General features: G+C 41.9%; 1 protein-coding gene and 1 non-coding gene across 2 annotated transcripts; one reads left to right on the plus strand and one right to left on the minus strand.

The window, feature by feature from the left end:
• Positions 1-208: 208 nt before the first annotated feature.
• Positions 209-23526, minus strand: SLC10A6 (solute carrier family 10 member 6). Its single transcript, XM_006084589.3, has 6 exons — positions 23150-23526; positions 10889-11007; positions 8982-9070; positions 5857-6032; positions 3277-3434; positions 209-1849 (listed from the first exon to the last, which is right to left on the minus strand). Exons 1-6 carry the CDS (start codon positions 23524-23526, stop codon positions 1632-1634), a joined length of 1137 nt encoding a protein of 378 aa, XP_006084651.1. The 3' UTR covers positions 209-1631.
• Positions 7060-7166, plus strand: LOC111825057. Its single transcript, XR_002828172.1, has one exon. It is a non-coding gene; the product is annotated as a U6 spliceosomal RNA (small nuclear RNA).
• Positions 23527-25345: the final 1819 nt, after the last annotated feature.

The following is a 25345-nucleotide window of genomic DNA, read 5'->3' on the forward strand; positions in this document are numbered from 1 at the left end:
ATCCCAACAAAAAAAGAACATTATATAGGAAGTTAGGTAATAAAGGAGGCATTTCAAATCAGTAAAGAAAAGATGAATGAGTCAATATGTGATACTGGGACAATTAATCATGAAAAGATTACATTCTTAACACACCATACAGAAAGATAAATTTCAAAAAGGGATAAAATATGTACATGTTTAGTTTTTCATAAAATCAAGATAAAAGTATATGGGAAATATTTTTAATGTAAGAATAGAGGAGGAGGATGGGTTTTACAATGCCAGGCAGTACACACAGCCCCTAGTAAACACCTAAAATGAACTCCCTGAAAAGGGGCCAAATACATTCTCAACAAGGAATCCTTTCACAATTCATAATCACATAAAAATATAATTTCCAACACTGGACAGAGATCAAGGTCAAAAACATTATTTTAAAAAACTAATACTGCTTAATATGTAAAAAATATAAAACTACAGCAAAAGGCATTACAGAGAGCAAAAGATAAATTAGCAGGTAAAATGTTGACAAAACAGGACAAAGGGTCACTCTCCATAATGTGTTAAAACTTATCAATCAAAAAGGAAAAAATGAAATAGAAAAGCAGGCAAAGGACATGAGTAGGCAAGTGGTCATGAAAAAATATTTTACTCATAATTGATTACATGCGACTTTAAATGAGATGCTCCCACAAATCCAAACTGATCATCCTTCAGCTGGGGCGATGGGAACCCAGGCCCGCTCGGCACCGCTACGCACACAGCATTGCCGGAGGGCAGAGTCCAACGTTTTCCTGTGCAATTGGTCTGGCAATTCAAGTTGTAGAAAGTGACCCTACAGACATGCCCCCAGAGGGCACAGGCGAGTGTAGCAGCATCGTAATGCCAGTGAATTGAAAGCCCTCTAAATGCCCATGAATGAGGAACTTTAAATCAGTCGGTCCTTCCGTGCAGTGAAATGCTTCTACAAAGCCATTGTTCTAAAGTGAGGCAGGTCAACACAGACCGACGTGTGAAGGTGCTCCGTAATATGTCATTACGTGACTTATTAGACAGTATACGTGGGAAAAGCCCAGTATTTTTAAAGTGATATAATGTGTAAACATGAAGGATATCCATGTGCCTGTCACTGGGGAGTGAAAATATGGGACATTCACCTTTTAACCTCAAGTGTTCATTAACTTTCCTCTAAATCTGTATCACATTTAGAATCCAAAAAGACTCTAAGCCCTTAAGAATTAGCAATCATTTGAGAAAAGACCCCATGTTTTCTAAGACCTGTATGCTTCCTCCCCACTGCTCCAAAGAACCTTCCCAAAGCCAAGAGGGTTCAGACTGTCCTTGCCCTAAATAGGAGATCGCATCTCTCCACAGAGTCCCTCCTCTCCTGGGATTAAAAGCCACAGGGAGGACGACTGCACACAGCACTGGGAAGACAAGAACACAGCCACTAGTAAATATGTGGTGGAAACCCCACAGGACTCCCTGAAATAGGCAGAATACATTCGCAAAAAGGGATCCTGAGAAGATTTACAACCCACACAAAAACAGCTATTCCCACAGGCCTTGCCAGTGAGATCCACGCATCAGCCCTGCACCAGCTTTACTACCGGCGGAGGTAGCCGGCGTCCAGGCGGGCCAGCAAGCCGCTACTGCGCACATGAGGAGATGGGGCCCATGGGCTCGAGAGCCACGGGGGGATCCATCGGCTCTGATGTCCCAGGAGTTATAGCGAGTTCTTCATTCACCTCCAAGAAAGCACCGGTCTCTTGGGGAGAGGTGCAGCTCTTGTTGCGGCAGCCTTCTGCACAGCCCGGGGTCTTTTTTCTGTGTTTATTCTTCAGTCTCCTCTTGTACAGCTTATATGCTAGATGTGAAAACACACAAGTAATTTTAAAAAATCATGTTAGCAAGGATTATAATTTGGTGACCTTGAGAATTTGTTTGGGGTCATGTATGTATTAACACGCAGGAAACTATGAAACAAAATAATTCATTGTATCAAAATGGCAACTCTGTCTGGAATGGACCATTTGTGAAAGAGACTTAGTCATCAGCTCACCGACGGCTCATCCGTCGCAACTGTCAGTCTGTCAGCAACTCCCATGGAGCTGGGAATCCCATGTTCCTTCCCTCACGGTCTCACCAGGAGAAGGAATTCAAGCTTGAGTCGAAGTCCAGGTGTCTCTGAGGATTTCCCTTATCTTGTTGGAAAAGTAAACCCCCAGTATTCCTTATATTGATTGTTATATCAGTAATCAGTATATAATCAGCTGTATCAGCAATCACTGAGACTTACTCAGCGCCTGTTCCCTGACAATAATAAAAATTGACCATGGCCCAAGATTAAAATACATATGTGTGTGTTCATATCTACCCATCTATATATTTTTTAAATTTACCTTATGAGTCTAAATAGTGACTGATTCCAAAATGACGTGTATTTGGCTGTATGAGTAGGCAGCAAACAAGGTGGGGCAAAGTAGGTGTATAGTTGTCAGTACGTGAAACACAGAGTTTGTTCTTATTTGTTATTTATTAACTAGAGGCCTGATGCACGAAAATTCGTGCAAGAGTCGGCCTTCCTTCCCCCAGCTGCTGGCACCGGCTTCCCTCCAGCACCCGGGACTGTGGCTGGCTTCCCTCCGGCTCTGGCTTCATTAGGAAGGAAGTCCGGAATGACGTCCGGAAGATGTCCAGTCTAATTAGCACATTATCCTTTTATTATTATAGATGTCCAGTCTAATTAGCACATTATCCTTTTATTATTATAGATTGTATTATTTTCCATACGAACAACTGTAAACCTATTTTTGCCCCACCCTGTATACACACACACACACACACACACACACACACACACAATTAATTTCAATATTTGTCTATGTATTATATTTGAAAAATATGTCACAGCCATTCAGCACAATTCTTTGCCACAGAACACTGTGAAATAACTTGACATTTGGCTCTTGATGAAACACAGTGTCTGTTTTGAAATAAATGATTGCTCCTGGAGACTGCTCAATCCTGAAATCCAAGTTTTGATAGTGCACTATTTTTTGGTGAAGCATACTTGTTTATCTTTGTCAGCTCGCTGTCCCATGGTTTTTTATATTTTTCTGTGAAACTTCCACTTTGTGGTAAAGAATGTCATTTGTGCACTTTATTTGCCCCCAAAAAATGTCAGGCTAAAATGTATCACGAGGACAGCCCGTGCATGTTTGGACTGAAAAGGGAGTTGGTAAGTTGGGTCAACAATTTTCAGTCAAGTGTACCCAACGGGGCTCTACCCACCTGCAACAATGAGAAATCCATCCAACACCTGGAAGAGTCCATAGGACATGGGGAAGCTAATCATCTGGACCAACTGCTGGGGCGTGAAAGAGAGCTGCAGCATGGTGAGGCACATCTGAATATTCTGGGCTCCAGTTTCTAAGGAAATTGTCCTGCACCTACAGTGAACATTTTTTTTCAAGAGTTACATAATAGCAATAAGGACTATTCTTAAATGTTCTCTTACAAATAGCAATAAATGTACGCTGTGGGCTTAGGCCCCTAAAAATGGTTACTCATTCAATAATGACTTGCTGAGTGCCTACTCTGTAGGTGGTCTCCTGAGAGGCAGTTGGGAGGAGGGCTCTAGGAACCCCACCCTAGGAATCTGCTTGAAAAGTCAAGCTATACACACGGGAAAATTCAGCACCACCACCAGACAAATCGGGGAGATGCTGTAGACATTTAGAAAAGGGGCGTCAGTGGTTAGAGAAGGCTTCACAGAGGACGTGGGATGAAAGGATGGGGAGAGGGGAGAGGCATTTACTGGGGGACAATGACTGAAATTAAAGTTCCAGGGACAGGTGTGAGTTTGCCTACCAGGAGGCACTGCACGTGCTGTAAGCCAATCTGTGAAGAGCAGAGGCTTAGGGATGAGAAGGGAACGTTGAGTTAGAGACAGGAACAGTAGAAACTAAACAACACTTGGAAGTAAACACAAAGACCTTTTCCACTTTCCTATATTTTATTGGTTTTCTAATTGCAAAAAAGAAAATAACCTCACTTGGAAAAGAAAAAGCAGGAGGAAGAAAAAAGAAGACACAGGCAGGACCTTGAGGCTGGAGTAAGCAGGTTCCTCTGTCTCCAGGTTATAAAGGGAGTCGTCAGGTTTTTATGGATGGAGGAGAGGAGAGGTGTTCAGGAGGTGAGCTGGACTGGAATGTGGGTGGGGAATGTGGGAGTGAAAATGTCTTCACTTGTCACAAGACAAGTTCTGTGGCTCTTATATTATGTATAGTGACCCCATTGCTTGCTATGCTTTCTTCAGACTACCCCACCTTCATACAACTAAGCTACAAGCTGGACCTCATACCTGGGCCATTCACTGGGCACATGCAGTATCTCAGGCCTGATCTTTCTTAAGCCATCAGGTGGGGGGGAAATGAGATTGTTGACTACTCTTTGCTATAGGAATACTTTCTCTCCAGATCCAATTATGTGTCAACCACTCCACAGTCCCTGTTCCTAACTTTGGAAGCAAACCCAGGTCCAAATCCTAACTCTACCACATTCTGGCTCAATGAACTTGGTCAAGTTGCTTAATTTTTCCAAAGGGTTTGCTCATCTGCAAATTACTGATGATATCTCTGAGGCTTTGTAGCAAGTAAATGAGATACTCGTGGTGGAGCCGCACCCCGTACTTTGGACAATCCTAAATGTTCCCAAGTGAACTGGAAGCAGCAGGAGGCCAACGACATTTTTCCCAAACTCCACCTTTGGAGTTCAACTGCATAGTTTACTTTTCTTCAAAAGTTCTTTTCTGATTTTAAAAGAATTGAGAATTACATACTCAATGAAAAACATAAAAAATATACCAATAATGTTAAGTAATTAAAATTAGTCTTAATCCCACTACTCAAAATAAACACTATTAGCATATGGTATATATCTTCCAGTATTTTTTTGTGCATAAAATTCTTTTTCTTCCTTCTATAAGATGAGGCTCAAAATGCAACTGTTTTCCTTTCTTTTTTAACTCAAATTTATCTCTTAAGTATTTTCAAAAGAATTAAAATTGATACATCATATTCCATCACATAGCCACATCATGAAATAAATTTGTATTGTTAGATATTTAAATTGTTTTTATTTTTTATATTTATGAATAACACTGCAATTAACGTCTTTGCATATCAATATTTGTGCATTTACCTGATAGCTTCAGGATAGAATTCCAGAGGTAAAACCACTGCTAGCTATAAATATTGATAAGGCTATCGATGTGACTTGCCTTTTAGACAGTTTAGGCCAATTTATGTTACCCCCAACAGTGTATAATAATGCTCATCTCATCTATTCCAATAGCATGGAATATTATCATTTTTAATATTTCACAGCATTTATAAATTATATTCCCCAATTTGTAATGGTAATATTTAAGATAAATTTCTATTTTATTTCTCAAGTTGGCCCTTTCTCTTCTTGCCCCTCATAAGTAGCACCTTTTTAAAAATTGGCATAAACAAGGCATATATGCTTAATTTCTGGAACTTGCTCATGCCCTGGAATGTTCTCTATATTTAGTGAAACCATCTCACCCCTCCTATTTAGCCACTAGAATATGAAGAGCAAGGTGTCCAGATTACAAGTGGTATCAACACCCAAATCCTAATGTCACAGATTACAGCGTCCATCAATCTGGCCTTTGCTTTCATTTACATAACGAATCACTGTGAACTTTTCACCCTCTGTATAATGAGCTGTCCTGTTCCATCCACCTTGTAAGTCAAAACTCTCTGAGTTTCCAGACTCAGCCAGACAACAAAGGCTATGTGTTTAATTTATTTTTCTCAACCAACTTTATGGATAGTTTAACTGTACCTCTGCCAAGAGTGGTGGGTAAGGAGTGCCAGCAGAAAGCCCGCGACATGGCCAATCAAAGGAAAGATGCAACTGATGGTCAGTAGGGAGATGTCTGGATTCCAAGATTCTCTCGACAGCACCAAACCAGCAACTGTGACCACCAAGAGGAGGACCCCACCAACAATGGCCCCAATCTGAAGCAAACCAATAAAATAAGTACATAAACATCATGGTCTTTAGCGTCTATGATGCAAAGTCTGTCACCGCTGTGAAGAGGACTTTGAGACCACCAGATCCATCATTCAACAGAGAATAAACCTGTGGTCCAAAGTGGTCACGTGACTTGGCTAAGCTAGAAACTGGTAAGGCTCAACACGAAGCTCAGTCTTCTTGTGTTATGAACTGTATCTTCTCCCTTTAAGTGGAGGATTTGGTCAGAAAGATTGGGAGGTCGTTTTCATGGATAGGACATATTTGTGAAATAAGTGAAACCTGACAATAAGCATCCAACACCCGTACATACACCTCTTAGATACCTCGCTGGTACCCTCTTATCTGAGATCCTTCCCACCTGACCATCCCCCACTCTCTTCCCACCATACCTTCACCCACCAGTGGCTTCTTACTGCTTCGGTCCCTGCCCTTCTCTCCTCCAAGTGAAATTTACCCATTCTTCATGAGACAATCTGAGCTAATTAATGTAATCTGAGAGGTACTGACAAATACTTCTACCCTCTCCCAAATGAATGCTGTCTCTTTTGTTGTTTATCAGAAACAAACAAGTCAACAGAAAATTTTCCAGTGGTTTGAGTCTTAGATCAGATAGGAAAGAAACAAGAGCTAGAATACTTGGGAAAGGTCAGGATCTTGGCAAACTCCCATTCATACCAGGTTGACAGCAAACTATGCACCTAGTTACAGCATCAACCTTGATGTGAAATGCTTCAGGGTGTAGAAGAAGGTAGCCATGGGTAACCAAAACAAAACAAAAACAACTCAGTGTGCCATAGATGTGTTCCGGGGGTCACCTTTACTGCCCAAACACAGGGACAGACGGGGCCTCACCTCCCTGGAAGATGGTGGAACACACTGAGAAGGCCTGGGACTATAAGTGTCCCTCTGCATCTTTCTACCAAAAAGGGGATTGAAAGTTTAAAATTAACAGAAAGCAATTTGTTTAGAAAATGAATCAGATCTTAAATTAAAAGAGGATGAAGAACAGTGCTCGCTTCGGCAGCACATATACTAAAATTGGAACGATACAGAGAAGATCAGCATGGTCCCTGGGCCAGAATGACATGCAAATTCATGAAGCGTTCCATATTTGTTTTAAATAAGTAAGTAAGTAAGTAAATAAATAAATAAAACAGTGATTTATATTTTTTTTAAAAAGAGGATGAAGAACAGATTGAAGATATACCAAAATAATGATGAAATTTTCCCAGTCTTTTTTTTTTTTAATGAAGGCACTCTAGGATATTTATGCATATTACTAAAAATTTGCTGCCACAAATCCAATGGAATAGCCAAAGGAAAAGGGTTTTAAATCTGACCTTTACAGAAATGAAACTGACCTACAGAAAATATATCTGATTTCCCCACAGTCACTGACAGACCTGGAAACACCAAAATCATGACTTTCTTTGTTAGAAAATAATCAAGGGTAGAGTACTTGAAAAGTAAGAGGTTCCAATAATCATATTTTCTTCTCTTGTTTTATAAACAAAATTATAACCATAAACTGCTTCATTAGACATTTTCTTTTACCAAAATAACATCATCACTCCTGTACGCACCGTGGAAGCCTCCCCCAGCGCTCTGTGCCCGCTGACTTGTCTGCGTGACCCCCTTTCTCATATTCCTCGTCTCATTGGAGGGATGATGGCAGTGGTTTGCTTTTGGGCCAAACCGGGAAAGCCGCGTCCATTTGTGCAGGCAAATGGAGCGGCCATGTTCTGCCAGGTAGAGCCAAATGGCAAGCGCTTAAACTGAACCAAACTGTACACCTTCAGCTGAAATGAACTCAGGCATATTTGCTGAACCTCCGGTTAGCCCCCAGTGTTTATTTCTTTATGAATGTAAAATATAACTACAACACTTTTAAACTCTTCATGAAAGTAGCACATACAATTCTCTGTCTTCTAAAACAATACATAGCCCTGGCTGGTTTGGCTCAGTGGATAGAGTCTCGGCCTGTGGATTGAAGGGTCCTGGATTCGATTCTGGTCAAGGGCACATGCCCAGGTTGTGGGCTCAATTTCCAGTGGGGGAGGCGTGCAGAAGGCAATCCATCAATTATTCTCTCTCATCATTGATGTATCTCTCTCTCTCCCTCTCCCTTCCTCTCTGAAATCAATATATATATTGATTTTATATATATAAAAGAACATAGACACTAAAAATAAGCATCTATAAAAATAAATAAATAAAACAATATGTAACTGGGAAATCAGAAAGCACCCCAGGAGAGTAACACCCTTGTTGAGAATATCCTCTGTCCAGCTAGTTATTTTTACAAGCCATTTAACAGGGACATGTGCTTGGTTCTCCCGCAAACACCAGACGGCCTGGAAGGAGGCGGCGGGAGTCGCGGTTACCACTATTCCATGGCCAGGCTCCTCCACGTGCTCTGGATGATGTATCTCACTGTGACAGGTCTTCACGGGGTCGGCAGCCCTGGCCCGGGGGTACAAACTACAACCTTAGGAGCTCCCCCCAGGAATGTTTCCGAAAGACAGCCCTTGGTCCCGCTCTTCCATGAAACCAGCTCTGCTCCCTAAACGCCGGGCTCCACTGCGCGCACCCTGAACAGCGGTCCCCTGGGCGCCTGTGTGAAGCCTTGGGAGTGGATGGGCCCTGGGCTCTCTGACCACACGCAGGCCTCAGCTTTCTGTCACTCCAGCAGGAGTCCCATACCTTCCGGGGTGTCGTAAGCCTCGGCTGATGGGTCTGTGGGAGTGACAGAGCAAGGCTTAGAGAAGCAGAGGAAACTTGGACGTAGGATCCAAAAATGTAGGACAGGCAGGGAAAATTGCTGGGTGTGGGACCGCATGTGACTGGCTTGTTTGTTTCAGTCGTTGCTACATCCATGTGTTACGTGTCTGAGTCTGAGGATATGCCAATTGCTAGGCGGAGCTGCTTACCTTGAGGATGGTTTTGGATTGTTTGGGGCACCTGTAATTCACATAGACACCGAAGGCCACAGGAACGGTCAGGCACAGGAGGGAAATCCCTGAATAGAAGAGAAATCCGTCAGACGGCATCGCCTCTCACCCTAACCCTTGAGCCTCAACAATTTCTATTTCAATTAGATAAAAGCTTTCATTAAAGCTGCATTTTGCTTCTGCATCCACCTCCAATTTTTTTTCTTTTCAATCGTTGGAAGACAGTCTTTGAAGGGGATCTGATACTATTGACTGCCACCATGTTTGGTCCATCATGTCTCTCAGAATCCCTCTGACAACCCCATGGAATTTCAGGGACAACTGGAAAGTAAAGTTAGCAAACAGGAGGATGCTCTTTAATCTGTGATCATCTTTGGTGCTCTGTATGGGGTCCCCTCCGCAACCACAGCTATTGTCCCCTATTGGACGCCAATGGGTCATTTGCTTCACAAAGTAAGAATACCTGTTTCAGACATAAAAAACAGCACTTATTACACATACCAAAGCCATTTCTCATAGTCTCCAAGTGTAGCTAGGTAACCCAAACTCAAGTAGGAAAAAAATGCCTTTTAATTAACACAAGCGAATAAAGGCACTGAAGGCAGGCTCAGTAGAGCAGGGGTCATCTTGCCAACGGCATCCATACGCTGACATTTCCAGAGCTACTTGCCTGCAATACTGGCTCCAAATACTTTGGGTTTTAATTATTTATGAATGTCTTTCAGAATATGTTATCAAAACAGAATATATTAAGTAACTTACTAATCAGAAAAGGTTGTACCTAAAATCATGATCTCTAAATTAAGATTTCCCTCAAATTTTACAAAGTCAATAGTCTCCAGCTATTATCAGAAGATGGCGCTAGTCGTGGTTTTGAAATATGGACCAGGGGTGGCAAGCCCTCCAAGTGCCGACTTGAGACTCCAGGTTGACATGTTAGACTTTTAAGAGTCATAGTTTCTACCAGCTCTCCAGAGACTCTGACCAAACTAGAACAGGCAGATCATTTTATCCAGTTTTTCTTCTAAGCCTGGAGAGTCCACAGAGATCTCTAGGAACTGAGCAGAGTTTGATGAGAAATAATATTCAGGAAAAGAGATAATGAAAAGGAGAATAGTTGTGACATGTGGACACACTTCAATAATCAACAGGAATCATTTCTGTTGATCAGCAAAGAGGTCGAGGCTCATAGACAATGTGAAAGGTGGACTGGTCGGGTCAAGGGCATGTACCTTGGTTGCGCGCACGTCCCCAGTGGGAGATGTGCAGGAGGCAGCTGATCGATGTTTCTCTCTCATCGATGTTTCTAACTCTCTATCTCTCTTCCTTCCTCTCTGTAAAAAATCAATAAAATATATATTTTTAAAAAATAATCAACAGGAATCATTTCTGTTGATCAGCAAAGAGGTCGAGGCTCACAGGCAATGTGAAAGGTGGACTGGTTGGAACTGAGGTCTCATTAGAGCTGCTGCGATCCAGGTAACCTTTTGGTCATGATGAGTCCAGTTGCTTTACAATAAACTATATAAATGTTTTTAATAAATAAGTTTTCTGGTTTTATTTTCAAACATGAGCTTATGTAGGGGTTAAGAGCTTGGACATTGCTGTCAGATTCCTAAATCAGAATTCTGGTGCTGTCCTTACCAGCTGCACAAATTTGGTCAAGTTACTTAATCTCTCTAATCCTGAAAATCTAGGAAATGGCACTAGTAATAGAATCTGTACTGTAGGGTTACTTAGAGAATTAAACTAGGTAACAGCAATAACAAAACAAAACAAAAAAAGAAAAAAACAACCCTGCCTAAAGGAGACACTTAGTAAACAACAGCTATTACTCTTACCATCCCCATTCCTGTTACTCTTTCATTTCATAAGCTCATACAGACCTATGTTCTGATATGGAATGGTGAAATTCTGCTCAAAATTCCAGGACAAGGTGTAGAGATAAAGGCAGAGTGGCATCATTCCCAGGGCAGCCACTGTGGAACAGGTTGTCATGCTGATGCTGAAAGTAAAATTAAAATAATGTGTAAGAGAGAGCGTTTGGAATGAAGAAGTTAGCTCACTAACCAAATGTAACTATCAGACACAACTTCTTAGAGATGACACGGGGTAACTTACTCGAAGCTCACTCCTGTCTTATTATTCAACAAATGATGGCGATACTTGTGGTCTAGAAAAAGATTTCTAGCAGTTCTTGACATCCATCAATTAACTCTTTTTAATTTTTTATTTATTTTTATTTTATTTTTTCCAGCACCATCTACCCAATTAACTCTTATTTACTTGAGGATATACTTGTCCTAAATGGTCTGCTAATTATAGTAATAAGTATTTTTTCCTTATACCGTTCTTTTCTATTGAGATATAATTTACCGACCATAAACTTCATCATTTTAAAGTGTTTTTAGACAGGTATAGAGATCAATGAAACACAACAGGGAGTACAGATATCAACTCATGCCTATATGGTCAATTAATATTTGACAAAGGAGGCAAAAGCATACAATAAAGACAGTCTCTTCAATAAATGGTGTTGAGAAAATTGGGCAGGTACGTGCAAAACAATGCAGCTAGGCCACCAACTCACACCATACACAAGAATAAATTCAAAATGGATAAGATTTAAATGTAAGTCATAAAATCATGAAAATCCTAGAAGAAAACATAGGCAGTAAAATCTCAGACATCTCTCATAGCAATATGTTTGTGATACATCTCCTGGGGCAAGGAAAGGAAAGGAGAAAATTAACAAATGGGACTACATCAAAATAAAAGACTTCTGCGCAGCAAAAGAAACTATCAACAAAATGAAAAGGGAACCCACTATAGGGGAGAACATATTCGTCAATAGTTTACCTGATAAGGGGCAATCTCTAAACTATATAAAGAACTTATACAATTCAATACCAGGAAAACAAACAGTCCAATTTAAAAATTGGCAAAATGCCTGAATAGACACTTCTCCAAAGAGGACATACTGATGGCCAAAAGACATATGAAAAGATGCTCAATGTCACTGATCATCAGAGAGATGCAAATTAAAACCACAATGAGATATCACCTCACACCTGTCATAATGACTACATTCAATCAATCAACAAAACAAGTGTTGGAGAGGATGTGGTGAAAAGGGAGCCCTAGTGCACTGTTGGTAGGAATGCAGACTGGTGCAGCCACTTTGGAAAACAGTTTGGCATTTCCTCAAAAAAATTAAAGATGGAACTGCCTTTTGACCCAGTGATCCCACTTCTGGGAATTTACTCTAAGAATCCTGAAACACCAATTCGAAAGAATATATCATCCCTATGTTCATAGCAGCATTATTTATGACAGCCAAGATCTGGAAGTAGCCCAAGTGCCCATCACTAGATAAATGGATAAAAAAGCTGTGGTACATTTACACAATGGAATACTGTGTGGCCATAAAAAAGAAGGAAATCTTTTCTTTTCAACAACACCAATGGCCTTGGAGATAATTATGCTAAGTGAAATAAACCAGTCAGAGAAAAACAAATACCATATAATCTCACTTATATGTGCAACCTAGTGAACAAAATAAACTGACAAACAAAATAGAAACAGAGGCATGGATACATGGAACAAACTGACAGCTGTGGGGGTGGGGGTGGGGGATGGGATGAAAGGTGAAGGGATTAACCAAAGAATATATATGCAAACCCACAGACACAGACAACAGTGTGGTGGCCGGAGGGAAGGGGAAGTAGGGGCTGGGTGGAGGTTGGGAAGGGGAGGAGAGAGAAATGGGGACATCTGTAAGAGTGTCAACAATAAAAATAAAGTTAAAAAATAAAATAAAATTTAAAAATAAATAAATAAAAATAAAGTGTTTTTAGTATATTCACAAGATTGTGCAATAACAACACAATGTCCATAATATTTTCATCAAACAAAATAAAAGCCACCCCAGGAGCAGTCACTCCTCATCCCCTTCTTCCCCAAACCCCTGGCAACCAATACTTAACCTATTTTCTGTCTTTATAGGACTGCCCATTCTGGACATTTCTTATAAATTTAATTACATGTATTATCTGGCTTCTTTCGCTTGTCATGTTTTTAAGGTTCATCTATGTTTTAGCATGTATCAGTAGTTCAGTCTTTTTTCTGATGGGAATGTTATCTTGGTTACTGTGGTTTTATTACACTGTACATTGTTTTTATTTCGTACAATACATTGTTTTTATTTTTTCCAAATATGTAAGGTCTTATTTTTTGTCTTTACTTATTTTAACTGGAGAAAAGCACTTGGTTACACATTAACATACATAAGCATGTATGCATGGAATGCACAAGCACGTATAATGAGAGACCAGACACTAGGAGCAGAACTTTGGAAGCCTCTCCCCTAACCACCACCACCACCGCCCCCCCCCACCCCCCACCCCGACCCCGCTCTGACCTGGGAAGCAGGAGAAGAGCGCATGGCATGTAGAAAGCCCAGAGACGCGGTGAAAGCAGGAGGTTCATTCCATGAAAGCTAAGAAAAGAGAGCTTCCAACTGAAGGCGAAATGCAGGATGAGAACCCGAGAAGTGGATTTAGTGCCACCCAACTTTCCCCCAATTTCTGGTGTCTCCACCCCAAATCGACCCTTTCCACCTCCCACCACCATCCCAACCCCCGAGCTGTTTTCCTCCCTTTCTGGGTGATAGAACCAGTGAAAGAATCAGTACAATTCGGGGAAATGAGGTAAATGGAAATGAGATATCCTCCAGGACAAGGAACTGTTTTATCTTTAAATTGGTGGAAAAATATTACACAATCAACTGTTTTATCTTTAAATTGGCGGAAAAATATTACACAATCTGCTTAAGCACGTAGGAACTATTTATGGACACTGAATGCTGCGGTAAAGCCGGACTTCACCCACTTCAACTGCTCTTTAATCTGTGATCATCTTTGGTGCTCTGTATGGGGTCCCCAGGCCCAGTGGGGAGTAGAGGAAATGAGTGGATCCTATGTTGGTAATTGCTGGGGGCTCTTCCAAAGCTGGGTGAAGTGCATAGGGGTTCACTGTACTATTCTATCTACTTTTATATATTTGAAATTTTTTACAAAAAAAATAAAAGTGTGGTGAAGCCCTGGAGTGGGGCAGGTGCAGGGCAGAGGGGGTCAATAAGGAAAAAATGGGACATCTGTAATACTTTCAACAATAAATTTTTTTTAATAATAATAATAAACTAATAAGTGTCCCTTCCATCTTTGTGGGGGACTGTGCAGTACTGCTCCCAGTCTGGTTAGGTGAGGTTTTCTCTGTCATATTTTACTTGGGTGGGCTTTGCCCTACATCTAGCATTATGCATACACTGCATGGGGCATCTAAAGCATTTCCTCCGTCCTCAGCACCGCTGTGTACCACCCATCTGCTCTCCTCCGGGGATGGCTGCCATTGCCCTCTGGACACCCTTGACCTGGCATTCTGCACCTACATGACAGCTGCGTCCCTGTCGCTGTGCCCCAGACTGTGAGCTCTTAGAGGCAAGGGCCTTATTGACCTCCAACCCCTATGCACTTCACCCAGCTTTGGAAGAGCCCCCAGCAATTACCAACATAGGATCCAACAGAGCCTCGTGCTGAGAAACACTGCATGCAGGAGCTCGCTGTATCCTTGCTGAATAAATCCATGAACCAAAGGATGAACCAACATGTTAATACACTTGTGCTAGAAAATGTTCTTGCTGCCTCCTTCATGGGTCATGTGACTGCAGGCGAGCCTTGAAAATCTTAGCAACATGGCCCTTTTATACTGAATTCAAATGGTAGATACCCATAGCAAATCAAAGGAACGGAAACTTTCTATGAAAACAATTAAAATCATGCTCTTCTGAGTACAAATGTAACATTTTATTTTTTTCTGTTTTTAACATATTCTTTTTTATTTCAGAGAGGAAGGGAGAGGGGAAGAGAGATAGAAACATCAGTGATGAGAGAGAATCATTGATTGGCTCTCTCTTACACGCCCCTCACTGGGGATTGAGCCCGCAACCTGGGCATGTGCCCTGACTGGGAATCGAACCATGACCTCCTGGTTCATAGGTCGACGCTCATCCACTGAGCAACACCGGCTGGGCCAAATGTAACATTTTAAGGAGCAGCTATTTATCTGAGTGGTGCTCTTTTCAGAAATCCAGACTTAGGTAATTCACAAGTATTTGTAAACATTCCTTCCACTCTTTTATTTTTCTATTAAGCAGTCCTGTTTCAAACATGTTTGTTCAATGATTAGAGGTTTATTCTTTGTTTTTTTTCTTTTTGAAGAAATCACGTAATACATGTCGCCCTGCAACTAGGTTGCTTTTATTTTTCCCCTCTTCACATCATAGACATCCTTTCAGGACATCACACATAGACTAAGTTCATGCTTTTTAAAAATGGCAGAGTATGCCACAATATAAATATGCCATAATGTCTTCAGTGGCTTTGTTAAGGATGAATAAATGGCTTTGAATGTGTTTCCATTGGAAACAATGCTGTAATCAACATGCTCTGACATATTTCACTTGAAATAATTCTTTTAGTTCTGTAGACTACATTTCCAAAAGTGGAATTACTATGTCAAAAGTCTTTTATTTTAAGATAGTACCAGATTATTTCCCAAAAAGACTGCTGCGTTTCATAATCCTGCCTACACTGGGTGTGACTGATCCCTTATAATTCCCAGAAGAACATTGAAAAATGCATCGCGCTGTTATTTTGTTACACACCCGATCTCAATGAGGCCATGTTCGCGTTCATGCTTGCTGGCCTCTGGAGGTCCCCTCTAAGTAGCCGTGCTTGTCTGATTTCTTCTTTTCTCAAATGTAGGAGCTCTTTTTAAATTAGGGTATATATCGTCATCTGTAATACAAATATCTTTACCAAGTTTATTATGTATTTTTGACTATGCTTACGACCTTTACCATAATAAATAGTTAACGCGGAGACAGTAAAATCTCTCCATTTTTTATGGCTTCTGAGTTTCTTGTCTTGTTAAAGATGCCTCTTCTCCTGAGGCTATTCAAATACTGCTCCCACTTTTCACTTTTTTATAGCTTGATCTTCTTTTTAACTCATCTAGAAGGTATGTTATATATGGTATAAGGTATGAAGCTACTCTATTGCTTTTTATATTGAGAGGCAGCTGTGCCCACACTATTTGCTAAATTAACAACTGTCCACTAACTTGAAGTGCCAACCTCCTTAGGCATGAAATGTTCAAGTGAATTCAAAATGTTCTTTTTTCCTTAGCAAAAACCAAATTGTTTAAATTACAGTGTTTTCATAAATGATAGAGCAGACACTTTTATATAAGTTCTTCTTTCAAAACTTTTCTTAGCCGTTCATGCATATATTTCATTCCATAGGACATTTAATATCATTTTATCCTGTTAATAATGCTTGCTTTGAGCAAAGACCTCTTCTAGCTAGAGAGCAGATCAAGGAAGAGAGCAGTTTGCCACAGCTCTCAAACCTCTGGATCCTTAAAGGGAGTGCGTCTGGGAAGCGTTTGCAAACTCGGAGTCTGTGATAACGCCACATTCCTTGGCTCTGCATCTGACCAAGTCTTGTTAAGAATTCCATATGAATCACTTTACCCTGGAACTCCTGGAGAATGTGCAAAGCATTCCCCTCTCCCCCACCCCGTCCCCCAGCCCCCATGGCTTCGGCTCAAACAGCAGAAAGGTAAGATTCATGACTGGAAAGCGAAGTGTGAGATTTACATCAGACTGATTCTATATCCTTGACTACACAGGTTACTGCCTCCATCCTTGCACAACTGTTCAAGCCCATGATGCTCACGGGGATGGCAAGAGAGGATCCCGGTGCCCTGCCAACGGTTACAAATGGCAACAAGGCTGGGAAAGCACACGGTGAGCATGAGCGAGTGCAGCGGAAAGTCCCACCTTTGGTTTCACTGCCATGAAATCTCAGCGAGGTACAAACAGAGGACGTGGCTAATTGGGGTTCTCGGCTATTCACATAGACAAAAATTGTTGCCAAAATCTGACTTTGATATAACAAGATCCCACTTGCACTAAGAGTGGCATCAACATCCCCAAACTGTTCTAGAGAATACATAATGAGACAGATTCAGCAAGTCTGAACAAACAAGAAAATCCTGAACCTCCCTTAAAACGTGGAAATTAGACATAATCACATTATGTTACAATGTAGCATCAATAAGTATACCATTTAGCAATTGCGGTTAAATTATTAAGATGTTTTAGTTTTAAACCAATAAAGTCAGAAACTCTGAACTTCAAATCTATGAAAGTATATGCTTACTTCCCCACTGAAAATTTTTTAAAAATTATCTGCTAGCCAGACGGACATGGAGTATGCTAGATCCAGTCAATAGACTTGGCCTTAGAAAAGAGTTCAAGGCCAGGTTTTCCATCCCCAAATAGAAATGTTACTCCTGTCTGCTGCCTCTCAGTAACAATAACCAGCATTTATTGAGCACTACCTGCTGGGCATTATGCCCCATGCTTTTAGGTACATTTTTTCTTCTCATCTATCCTCTATGTGTGGGTATCATTTCCATTGTAGACCAGGAAACTAAGAGACAGAGAGTTACAGAAACTTACACAAAGTCACATGGATTCAATTTAAGTTCTGTCTGTTTTTATTTTTGGTATTCTTTTTTTCTCCCTTGCAAATATGTTTTTGTTCATTTCAGAGAAGAGAGAGGGAGAGAGAGAGAGAAACATCAATGATGAGAATCATTGATTGACTGCCTCCTGCATGCCCCACACTGGAGATCGAGCCTGCAACCCAGGCATGTGCCCTGACTGGGAATCAACAGTGACCTCCGGGTTCATGGGTCAATGCTTGATCACTGAGGCACACCAGCCGGGCCTAAGTTCTGTCTCTTAAGATGATCAGTTCTCCACCAGACCATGGCAGACAAACCTGAAGAATCTGAAGTCCTATTTCCAGAGTCTCTGCTGAAGAACCAAGAGATCTTTTAAAGTTCAAAGGTCAAAATTGGCCACTGAACTGCTCAGTGGTCAGAATTTCTCTGCAGCTGAGGACACAAATACAGCCTTAAGAGGAAATAGACCTTAGATATCAAACGTCAAACTAAAGACATGGGGCTGTCTTGAGTTGCACCAGTAAACTAATTGCATTTCAAGAAAAGTGTGTGTAACACACACAGGCCATCAGAAAGGTTCCTTGTCATTCACTCAGTGTTTATCAAGTACCTACCACCACCAGGCTGGCACTGAGCACACGGAAGTGGAAAAACCCTCAAGGAACTTACAGACCTGGTGGGTGAGGCAGATAAGCAGCCCAACTATTGCCAGGCTTTCCAATAGATGACAAGAAAGAGTGACATCTTTGGTGCTATGGAGAGGGGAGAGGCACCTCCGTCAAATAGTTTCAGGAGGTTGCCCTGACCGGTTTGGCTCAGTGGATAGAGCGTCGCCCTGCGGACTGAGGGGTCCCAGGTTCGATTCCGGTCAAGGGCATGTACCTTGGTTGCGGGCACATCCTCAGTAGGTGGTGTGCAGGAGGCAGCTGATAGATGTTTCTCTCTCATCGATGTTTCTAACTCTCTATCCCTCTCCCTTCCTCTCTGTGAAAAATCAATAAAATAAATTTAAAAAAAAAATAGTTTCAGGAGGAACATTCAAAACTGGGGTGGAGAGATGGGGACACAAACTTTAACATTTGCTTTTCTCTTCCTATTGCCACAAGGTGTTTAAAAGACCTCAGATCCACTCCTGGTTTATACCCAAAAGAATTGAAAGCAGGGACTGCAATAGATACTCACAACCCATGTTCACAGCAGCATTATTCACAATAGCCAAAAGGTGGCAACAACCCAAGTGACCACGGACAGAAGAATAGATAAACAAAATGTGATGCAACAGGCAAAAAAAAAAAAAAAGTGATGCTACACAATGGATTATTATTCAGCCTTTTTAAACAAAGGAAATTCTGACATGCTACAATATTGATGCAGTTTGAAGACATTATGCTAAGTGAAATAAGCCAGACATGAAAGGACAAATATCTTGTTATTTCGCGTCTATGACACCTAGAGTAGCCAAATCCATAGAGACAGAAAGTAGAATGGTGGTTGCCAGGGACTGAAGGGAAGGGGGAGTTATTGTTTAATGGAAAATAAAAAAGTTCTAGAGATGGATGGTGGGGATGATTGTACAACAGTGTGAATGTACTTAATGCCATTGAACTTTACACGTAAGAATGGTTCAAGTGGTAAATTTTGTGGTATGTATTATTTACCATCATAGGCCTCAGACAGTCTAACTCATTGATTCTGCAAGTGAGGAAACTGATATCCAGCTTCTCCCTAAGCAGAGACTGAAACACAGACCCCCTACTGCAGTGCTCTTTTGTCTGCCCCACATAATAATAATAACTCATATAGCATATTGTGCCAGGTGGGATTCTAAGCATTTTATATGTATTAACTCATTCAATCCTCACAACAACCCACGAGGTAGGTTGTTTCTCCCTATTTCGGAAGTGAGGAAGCTCAGGCACAGAGAATTTACGTCATCTACCAAGACACCCAATGAGCAACAGGTCTCCTTACTGGTTCCAGAGTGGTGCCCTTAACTACTGCACTCCCAGATCTTAGCTGTCACGTCCTACCCTCAAAGACAAGAATTCTGTCCATCCTCAGCACAGGAGACTGCAAAAATGTCCCCAGATGTTCACCCCTTTCTCATCCATGCCCTCTGCAGTGTGACCTTGCAGCTTACTCCATCAAGAGGCAGAAACTACTCCTTTCCTTGAATCTGGACTGGCCTTGAAATTTGCATTGGCCAATGGAAAGCCACAAAAGATGATAAACGGGTTCCAAGCGCAAGCCGCAAGAGGTCTGGTATGCTTTCTCTTTTTCAGAATCCTGACTCTGTCGTGTGATGAGGTCTAGGTTAGCCTCCTGGAGAATGAGAGGCCAGCTGGAGGGGAGCCCGGGTGCCCAGCTGAGGCCACTAAGACCAGTCTACATTAGCCAGGGCCCAAACATGTGAGAGAGCCCAGCAAGATCAGCTGAGCTCAGTCCAGAGGCAAGATAATGTCTTCGGTTCTCCATACATACAGGCCAATTGCTTTCCAGAACAACTGGAATGAAGGAAAACATCTGACTTGGGATAGAATCGGGCCAACAGTTGGCTTTCCAGGCTGTGGGAACAGCACAGGCAAAAGAAAGTTGGAAATGTGTGGGGTGTGTTTAGAGAACAGTGAGTAGCCCATTGAACTATAGGCCAATTGTGTTTAAGGGATTAATGGGAAATAGACCTGGAGAAGTAGGTTAGACCTGGCTTAGTTTCTACCTAAGATACTGAGAAGCCTTTATATGTATCACATGTTCACTTTCTCTTTACAATACCATAAAGTATTATGACTTCCAGTTACAGAAAAGAGGTCCCAAGTCAGGATTTAAATATAGGCAATCAGAGCCTAGAGCCTGCTTTATCTGCTTACGACAAAACCATGATGGAGAGACTGACGGTGGGGAGAACTTTGTAAAGACACCAGAACAGCCAATAAAGCAATTGTGAGGGCCTGGCCTGAGGTAATGGCAGTAGGGACAGATGGAAAACAATAGCCATGGGTGACATGCAGGGGGATGGGCGACAGGACTAGACAGCAGATTGAGTGAATAAGGTGAAGAATGAAGGGAGTCGCAAGGGACTGCTCAGATGGTGAGCCGGGTGACGGAAAATGATAGGTGTCGTGATCAGATACTCAGAATGCAGAAACTGGTTCAAACATGTTGATTCTGAAATGCCCTGCATGGAATGAACACGTGGAGGATTGCACGCAGATTGAATGAACACGGAGTTAAGGCATGAGAAACATGTTTGGGGTGATCTGCATAGAGCTAAATCTCAATTTCTTCATTTGCAAAATGAAGTTGTTGTTCCAGATGCTGAATTATATCCAGCATGAAAAACAGAATTTCTATCGTTGACAATCTATTAAGTTTTGCTGAAAAGTTATTTTTATTGGTAATCAAGTGGGAAGAAAAGTAATGAACTTGGATGTTACTTCACTCAATAATACTGAATCTTCTCCTTTTTGCAATTTTTACTGAGATTTAAGGTTTTATGATTCTCGTATCTGTAAGCTTTTGGAAATCTAATATTTAGTCCCAATTTTAAATTGTCATTTTTTACAGATTATTTTTTGCTTGTTTTTTTTTCGTTTGTTTGATTTGTGAGACCAAAATCAAATTTTAAAAGAAAAAGGGTAAAGTAGCTAATAGTTATTGCATACCCACCATGTGCCTGGCATTCTGCATGTACATTTCCTCCTTAAAATATAGTTTTGTGAGGAGTCAGTAATTCTAACCCAATTTTACAAAGGAGGAGATGAGGCTTACAGGTTAAATAATTTGACCAAAGTTAAAGCTAATTAAGTGAAGTAAAGTGACCTTTATATTTTATAGACTTCCTACTCATTGGTGTTTTTATTGCAATGTTGACTAATAAGAGATGAAGGTAATAAATGTTCCCTTCCCCAGAGCAGAGTGGTTGAGAACACCGCTTAAAGATTTCCGCTCCTATTCAGAACAGAAGATCTCGTGTGTAAGGAGCATGGAAGCAAGTGCCTCAACTACAGCCTGATGAGAAACAGATGTGAATTCAAATCCGAGTTCTGCCATACTCATTTGTAGCATTTGGCGAGCTCTTAACCCATCTGAGTCACAATTTTCTCAGCTGTAAAACTCCGAAAAATAAAAGGTCATGTACAAGGTTATTATGAGAGCCCAGAAAGAAGGGAAAGGGACCAATGATGAGAACTCATATCGTCTTGGAGAGAGATGATGACTTAAAAAAGAGAAAGAGAACACGTGAAAGCATCTACCTCATGCCTAATCAGGGTACTCAATAAATGTTTCCTTTTTCTTTCCAAAAACTTTCAGATTCCAAAACTTATGGCTGACCTGTGGACTTTGAATAAAGGATATTTATCATTTCCCAATTATTATGTTAATGATCATCTTTATTGAATTTAAATTAGCAATGCATATCAGTGCGGCTTATTTTTTAATTAGCAATGCATCAAGTGATTCTTTTCAAATCCCTGATAAGTGGGTCACTAAAACATTGCCACGTCAAAGTTAATTATTGGTCTGTACCCATTAAAATGTAGAGGTGGAATATGTTCCACATTACCCACTCAGCACACGCAGGAAACAAGAGACCCACCTGTGCAGCTGACTCACTCACATCAACTCCCAGCACAGTCAGCACCTCTGATTCATTCATTCATCGAATAATAAATCTCAACTGAATGACATGCACCTCAAATGAAGATTTACATTTATAAGTAGTTCTTTCCCTGGGCAGGACGTGAAACAGTTTGTTCATCAGTAAGCTAAGAATCTAGAAAGATACTGCTTTTAGCTCTTTCACTTTTCCAATTGTGACTCCTGTATTCTTTCCTCAAATGCTCTCCCCGCTCCCCCCCCCACAATATATATTCGATTAACTTATCCTCATTAAAGCATAGATGAGTGATAAAGCCTAACGTCTCCTAGGGGTATTTGTTTACACCATGATTGGGAATAAGGTCACTGGCCTAAATGAAAGGAATAGGATTCTCCCGATAAATGTTAAAGCATGTGAAAAGCGACAAGAAAGGACATTTTTAGTCATAAATCTTTATGTTGCTCTCCAAGCCGACTCAGTAGGCCACCACCGGCACTTAAACCAGGATACATCAACCACGTAGCCCTGGGCGCCTTCATTCAGTCCCCAAAACACTGATTTCATGAAGTAGGTGCAACACTTGCTGGTAGAGCTACAAGGCCTGGTTCTGGTTATGCCACCACCACCACCACCACCACCACCACCACCACGACAGCTTCCAAGCCCCCGTCATTAGCTCCTGGGATGCTCAGCTTATGTCCTGGGAGATAGAAACCAAAGCCCTCCACTCAGAAAAGCGGCTGCCAGTCCAACAGAGGACAACCACAGCAAAAGTCCATGTTAAGCTCCAAAAGGCAAGTCTTTCCAGGACTGAACAAGTCTCTGTAAAATATTTCCCACTTGGTTCTCCACCTAAACATTGGCAGAGTTTTCAACATGAAAGGTGTCAGTGAGCTCCCACCCCCGGGCAAAGTGCTACCAGGGGAAGACTGAGCTCCTGGGGGTAACTTACCTGAGATCCATGTCTCCATCAACCCAGAAGGTGAAGATGTTAGAGACGGTTCCCCCGGGGCAGCACCCCATGATGAGAACAGCAATCGCTTGGATGGGCTGTAGGGAGAAGCTGATGGCCAGGAGATAGGCGATAAGAGGCATGAGCCCAAACTGGCAGAGCAGCCCCACCGCAATGCCCCAGGGTCTCCTGATGTGCGACCACAGCTTCTGGATCTCCACAGAGCACCCCAGCGAGAACATGACCAGGCCCATCATCACGGCTAACACCACTGTGAAGACAAGTTTCAGGCTCCCAGGTGCCTGAAACCCCACTGGCAGCTCCTCCTCTGAACTGTTGGCAGCGCAGGCTGAGCCACTGGAACAATTTGTCCTCATCTCTTCATCTCCTTAAGGCAGCATTACGAGTGAACATCTGCCGAGACGGCTGGGCAGGTCTATCCTGGCACGTTTTGTAATAATGCAACAAAGTCACACGTGGAGAATCGTTCCAATAGCTATTGGCCAGCCAGCTTGATTCACCCTAATCTGATCAATTTCTTTACGACTTCGTAAAAGCAATTATCCTGGCCACGAAACGTATAATAAACTGTGCTAAGTAAGGCTTTCCACTTCTGTTCTTACTCACCACTGAATCTTAAAGAGAAATGAGACAAGCAAACTCATTGTCAAGTGGAGTGATTGGGCTGTGTCGTCAGCATCACATTGTGTTTCAGGAAAGTAGGGTGGATGCCAAGATGTAATTTCTCCAAATTCAGTGGGGATTTCAAAGAGCCAGGATGCAATTTTTTTCGGAGAGAGAGAGGCTAATTCTGGAAGAAAATTAAAAAAATAAAAAAACAAAGGCAATTAAACCAAAGCCCTGTGTCGTGAGCAAAGCATTAGCAAAGAATTTCTGTTGAAAATATTAAAGCCAAAGGCTGCCAGTTAAGGACATGGCAGGAGATACCAAGGCTCATTTCAAGAGCACTTTAAAATTAGTCTCCCTTTTTCTTCTTTCCACGTCTCTGAGTTTGTGTCTAAAGTCAATAATGAAATGCCTGCAAGAATAATGTGATATAAAGCCTGGTGATGCCTCATGAAACGAGGAACCTCATTTCTGTTCCCAACATAATGCAAGGGAGCTGTCACTTTCTTTCGGAGGATAGTGCGGCTTTGTGATACCACACCCTCGGGCTTGCTGGTGACGTCTGGGAACGCCTGGAGGGAATGCAGTCAAGAGCTCAGTCTGAGAAGCCTCTGAGGTCAGCCTCTGACCACAATGGCCCAGGGCCCCTCTGTGTGTTCTAACCAAGCACCGCTGGCGAAACCAGACGAGGAAAACACGGGTCTGTGAAACTAAACCTCCAAAAACGCAGAGGCCACACCCTTTCCCACAGAGAGCAGGAGGTTATTTGTGGGGCAAGGGTTGGTGACAAGGTACACTTTATAAATGCCTCCGCCTGTCTTAAAGGGGAGACTAGCGATGCATTGTTCATGGTTTGATGGGCTCATTCTTCATGACAAAATGGGCTTGTTTACTGTATAAAAAGATATGAGTTGAATACAAATGTAAAATAAAACCTATTTGAAGAAAGGATAGATGCCTTAGGCCAAAACACCCGAAAGGCAGCCCTGAAGGTGGAACCCTGCTGGAGGCCACCGGAGGTCAGAGTGATGACTGGCTGCCACCAACTTTTATTTTATGCTGACAACAAGCCAGCGTTCACGCCCAGCTTGGAGAGCCCGTCAGAGGCAACTCAGAGCCATCTGAGGTGTGTTCACACAGAGCCAAGCAGAGAAATGGACACTCAGGGACTGGTCAAAGCTCCGTGCTTACAGCCACAATAATGCAGAAGTGTGGTAGAGCTAAGGGGGAGGGGAGGAGGGAGAGAACTAATTTGGGGAGTACCTACTGGGTGACAGGAGCATGCTAAGTGCTTTATGCATAGGTGCCTGTGGATGAAGCAGAACTTTTTCATTAGGTTATTTAATAAGAGAAGGGATCAGACATTTCTTTCTGGATAGCGTCAAAAAGTTCCTTGGCAGAACTTCTTTGTTCCTGGATTTACAAATTTAAGAGGAGAGTCACCTGAATTTACAAATTTAAGAGGAGTCAGCACCTCCATGGCTGATTGAGGAGCTGTACTAGCAGGTGCTAGCAGGTAGCTGGAGGAGGCGCCTGCATGTGCTCTCTGCACTGAAGGAGCTTCCTAGA

Source organism: Myotis lucifugus, unplaced genomic scaffold (assembly GCF_000147115.1).
Source record: "Myotis lucifugus unplaced genomic scaffold, Myoluc2.0 scaffold_12, whole genome shotgun sequence".
NCBI classification, from domain to species: Eukaryota; Metazoa; Chordata; class Mammalia; order Chiroptera; family Vespertilionidae; genus Myotis; species Myotis lucifugus.

Excerpts from the sequence above, each read along its gene's own strand:
- SLC10A6 (XM_006084589.3), bottom strand. The coding sequence starts at position 23,526 with ATGAGGACAAATTGTTCCAGTGGCTCAGCCTGCGCTGCCAACAGTTCA. Across the intron at positions 11,008-23,149 it reads GATGGAGACATGGATCTCAG|CATCAGCATGACAACCTGTT; the intron begins GTAAGTTACCCC and ends TTTTACTTTCAG. Across the intron at positions 1,850-3,276 it reads TGGATTTCTCATTGTTGCAG|CATATAAGCTGTACAAGAGG; the intron begins GTGGGTAGAGCC and ends TTTCACATCTAG.